This window comes from Lathyrus oleraceus, chromosome 4, assembly GCF_024323335.1.
Source record: "Lathyrus oleraceus cultivar Zhongwan6 chromosome 4, CAAS_Psat_ZW6_1.0, whole genome shotgun sequence".
Taxonomy (NCBI): Eukaryota; Viridiplantae; Streptophyta; class Magnoliopsida; order Fabales; family Fabaceae; genus Lathyrus; species Lathyrus oleraceus.
Window position 1 is genome coordinate 17592916 of NC_066582.1, and position 4822 is coordinate 17597737.

Consider the following 4822-nt stretch of genomic DNA (forward strand, 5'->3'; position numbering starts at 1 on the left):
CAATGAAAATCAAGGAGGAGGTACAAAAACAGCTCAACGCCGGTTTCCTAGCGGTCTCTAGTTATCCCCAATGGATTGCCAACATCACGCATGTACCCAAGAAGGACGACAAAGTAAGAATGTGCATAGATTATAAAGACCTGAATAGAGCGAGTCCCAAAGATAACTTTCCACTACCTCATATTGACGTGTTAATAGACAACACTGCTCAATTCTCTGTTTTCTCTTTTATGGGTGGTTTCTCCGGTTACAACCAGATCCGAATGGCTCAAGAAGACATGGAGAAAACCATTTTCATAACCTCATGAGGTGCCTTCTGCTGCAAGGTCATGCCTTTTGGATTAGAGAACGTTGGTGCTACATACGAATGAGCCATGGTCACTCTCTTTCACGACATGATTCATAGAGAGATTGAGGTCTATGTTGATGATATGATAGCCAAATATCAAACCGAAGAGGAACACCTCTTCAATCTAGAAAAGTTGTTTGAGAGGCTAAGGAAATTCAAATTGAGGCTTAATCCCAACAAGTGCACATTTGGGGTAAGATCCGACAAATTACTAGGTTTTATCAGGAGTCAACGTGGCATTGAGGTAGATCCTGAGAAAGTGAAGGCTATAAAAGATATGCCTCCACCCAAAACTATAAATGAAGTCAGAGGATTCCTAGGGCGATTGAAGTGCATTGCTAGGTTCATATCTCACCTTACGACCACGTATGAGCCGATCTTCAAACTTCTCCGAAAGGACCAAGCCGTCATTTGGAATGACGATTACCAAAGAGCTTTTGAAAAGATCGATGAGTACTTGCAAGAACCTTTTATTTTAATGCCTCATGTACCCGGCAAGCCATTTATCATGTACCTCACCGTCCTTAAGGTATCCATGAGATACGTCCTTGGCCAACATGACGAAACTGGTAGAAAAGAGCACAATATATATTACTTAAGCAAGAAGTTTACCGATTACGAAAGTAGGTATTCAATGCTTGAAAAGACTTGTTGTGCATTAGCTTGGGTTGCCAAACGCTTAAGACAGTACATGCTCACTCATACAACATTATTGATCTCTAAGATGGACCCCGTCAAATACATCTTTGAGAAGCCTGCTCTTATCGGTAGAGTATCCCGATGCAAATGGCTTTAACCGGGTATGCATCCAACATGTCACTCAAAAGGACATCAAAGGGAGTGTATTGTCCGACTATCTTGTACATCAGCCCTTGGAGGACTACCAGTCTATGAACTTTGAATTTCCCGATGAAGATATTATGTTGATTAGGGATTGCAACATCCCCGACCCTGAGGAAGGACCTGAGCCTGGGTCCCATTGGACTTTGGTTTTTGATGGAGCTTCTAACGCTCATGACAATGGCATTGGAGCAGTTATCACCTCCCTAACTAGTTTTCACCTCCCCTTCACCACAAGGTTGTGCTTTGAATGTAAAAATAATTGTATCTTTGGTATTGAAACTATAATTAATCTTAGGATCAAAATCCTTGAAGTCTATAGAGATTCAGCCTTGGTGATCAACCAAGTCAAAGGATGTTGGGATACTAGAAATCATAAGCTCATCCCTTACAAGGAGAATGTCTTAAAACTAATCCCTTACTTTGATGAGATCACATTCCATCACATCCCTCGAGAGGAGAATCAGTTAGCCGATGCATTAGCAACTTTGGCGTCCATGTTTAAGGTTAAGTGGAAGAATGAAGCACCACCCCTTTCACCTCAACTACTTGGACGAGCCCGCTTACTGTTTGGTGGCTGAAGACGAAGCCAATGGTTATCCTTGGTTCTATGACATCATGATATTCCTGGAGTGCCAAGAATACCCCAAGGATACATCCATCACCGACAAGAAGTATCTTCAGAAACTGTCTTCCAAGTTCTTATTAAGTGGAAGGATACTATACAAGAGAAATTATGATTCGATTTTTCTAAGATGTGTGAACAAGCAAGAAGCAAACCAAATCATAATGAAAATCCATGAAGGCTCCTTTGGGACGCATGTCAGTGGACACACTATGATGAAGAAAATCTTGAGGGCCGACTACTATTGGATGACTATGGAGTTTGATTGTCACCGCCATGTCTAAACATGCCATAAATGCCAGATTTATGCCGACAAGATTCATGTACCACCAATTCCACTTAATGTCTTGATACTCCTTGGCCTTTTTCCATGTGAGGCATTGACATAATCGGATGCATATAGCCAACTTCCTCGAATGGGCATCACTTCATCCTTGTAGCCATTGACCATTTCATAAAATGGGTGGAAGCAATTTCATACGCCAACGTTACCAGACAAGTGATGGCTTGGTTCATAAGAAAAGAAATCATCTGCCGTTATGGGGTCCCCAACAAGATCATTATTGATAATGGATCTAACCTCAATAACAAGATGACGAAAGAGCTATATCGAAGCTTCAAAATTGGCCACCACAGCTCATTGCCTTATAGGCCTAAGATGAATGGTGTTGTTAAGGCAGCCAACAAATACATTAAGATTATCATGTAAAAGATGGTGGAAACCTACAAATATTGGTACGAAATGCTCTTGTTCGCATTACATGGCTATCGCACTTCACTGCGTACTTCCACTAGGGCAACTCCTTTCTCTCTCGTGTATGGCATGGATGCAGTCTTGCCAATTGAAGTAGAGATTCCTTCCTTAAGGATTTTGACAGATGTCAAGCTTGTTGAAGTCGAACGGGTCCAAGCCCGATTTGACCAATTAAACCTCATTGATGAGAAGTGCTTGGCAGCCATCTACTACGACCAGCTTTATCAAAAGCGCATCAAAAAGGAACACAAAAAGAAGGTCTTCCCCCACAACCTCGAGGTTGGAGACCTTGTATTGAAGAAGATTCTGCCCACTCACACCGATCCAAGGGGCAAATGGACACCGAATTACGAAGGCCCATACATTGTGAGAAGTCTTCTCTAGAGGAGCCTTGATCCTTGTAACTATGGATGATGAAGATCTTTCATCCCCTGTGAATGCGGATGCAGTCAAAAAGTACTATGCTTGAAAAAATAAATAAAAAAATAGCCCGATAAGTTGAAAACCTAAAAGGGCGACTTATGTAAAAAATGGGTATCCCGGTAGACTGAAAACCCGAAAGGGCGGTTTAGGTAAAAATTAGGGATTTAATAAAAGCGAGAGGCTGCATCCCGCCAAGAATCCTTTTTCAATCCTCCGCAAGTCAATCCAGTCACTCTCCTTCTGAAAGCAAGATCAAAGGACGACCAAAGGCATAGAGACTATATCAGAATTAAAATTTGGTGGAAACCCGAGATGTTTCATTGCCATTATAGTTTTCCAATTTCTTTTTGCAATCACCTCTTTTTGGAATTGCTTATTTGTACAAAATCACCCGTTTTTGGGACGTTTATCAATAAAATCAGTTCCCTTATACATGCTTAATAATTTTACTTTTCCTATTTTGTCTGCGAAATATGACTTTTTCTCAAAATGATATCACATCGGAATTTCTTGATAAAAACAATCTTTTTCAAACAAAAACTTTAAGGGAAACAACATAGAATTACTTCTCTTTCATAAGTATCTAAAGGTAACCAAAAATACATTTGGTATCCCCAACCTAAACGCACCACACAGTCCCGTGGACTTGGCCAATCATTTCTTCTCCAGCAGAAATCCTTAGCTATTGCACCTAGTGCTTGCTTGGATATCGGAAATTCCAATTATCCAATGCCGGAAAGCCAACACTTTCCCCAACCAAATTTTCAAGCCCAATCACTTGGCACAACTTGCAAACTTTGCATTTTCCATAATTCCCCTGCAGCAACTCGAAAATGCATCGACATCTTGCATACATGACATCATATTATAAGTATCTTCTGAAAACTTATATTCAGTTGATTCATCAAAATCCATAATTTCCCAGCCGTTGTTAGGAATTTCCTCCAATAGAGTCAACATACGATCTCAAAATATTTCCTTAAACAGAGTCACGTATTTCTAGCTGTTGCTAAGAATCGTCATTGAACTATCATTTTATCTCTTAACTAGTTTCCTCAAACAGGGTCAGGTATTCTTGGCTGTTGCTAAAAGAATCATGTAGCGGGATATTCGTTACCATTTAGAAATATTGACTAAATCTAAGGTAATCCATTCAAGTCGAGTCACCACCGTACTTCTATTTATCCAAAGGAATGGTTAGAAAGCGAACAAAAACCTGAAAGTTTTATCGAATCAAAAACTAGTAAAAATGTCAGAGATCGGGGTAATGGGGTTGGTTATGCAATGAGAAGGTTTTAAGCACCCAAAACATCCTAGGTACTCCTAAGGAGCCCTTTTCACATCTGTTGTAAGGTTGGTATGTTGTGAAAAATTTGTTTGTGAAAACATGATTGAAGAGATGAGAAGAGAATATACAAGTTATTTACATTTTGTGTTTAAATGGATAAACTCATTGCCTACGTACCATCTTAAAAATATTAGGATCAAAACCTCGTAGTTTGGGGTAAAAATCTCAAAAGGAGTTGGTGAATTTATTGGTCCAAAATCCTTAAGGTCTTTTGTTATCCAAGGGAGAAGACTCAACCTAAAACCACAAATCCACCATGTGAGGATAGCTTCAACATGCTAGTGAGGGGTTAACCCTATAATAAGCATGGAAGACTCATTTTCCATCACTAAGGATATAGGTGAGTATTACATCTACCTCAAGGATAACTCAAACCTAATAGCTAAGGGTTATAAAAAGGGTTTGATTAAGAAAGTGGTCATTGAAACCACAAAAAATATTTGAATGAGTTATATTTACCAATGAAAAGTATTTATAAAATAT

The 4822-nt window shown here is 39.6% G+C and overlaps 1 protein-coding gene across 1 annotated transcript; it reads left to right on the top strand.

Moving 5' to 3' along the window:
* The first annotated feature begins 1239 nt into the window (after positions 1-1239).
* Positions 1240-1770, top strand: LOC127135783 (uncharacterized). The gene has a single exon (XM_051062418.1). It carries the CDS (start codon positions 1240-1242, stop codon positions 1768-1770), a length of 531 nt encoding a protein of 176 aa, XP_050918375.1.
* The last annotated feature ends 3052 nt before the right edge of the window (positions 1771-4822 follow it).

Bases quoted from the DNA above. Each gene is read 5' to 3' on its own strand.
- LOC127135783 (XM_051062418.1), top strand. From the start codon at position 1,240: ATGAACTTTGAATTTCCCGATGAAGATATTATGTTGATTAGGGATTGC.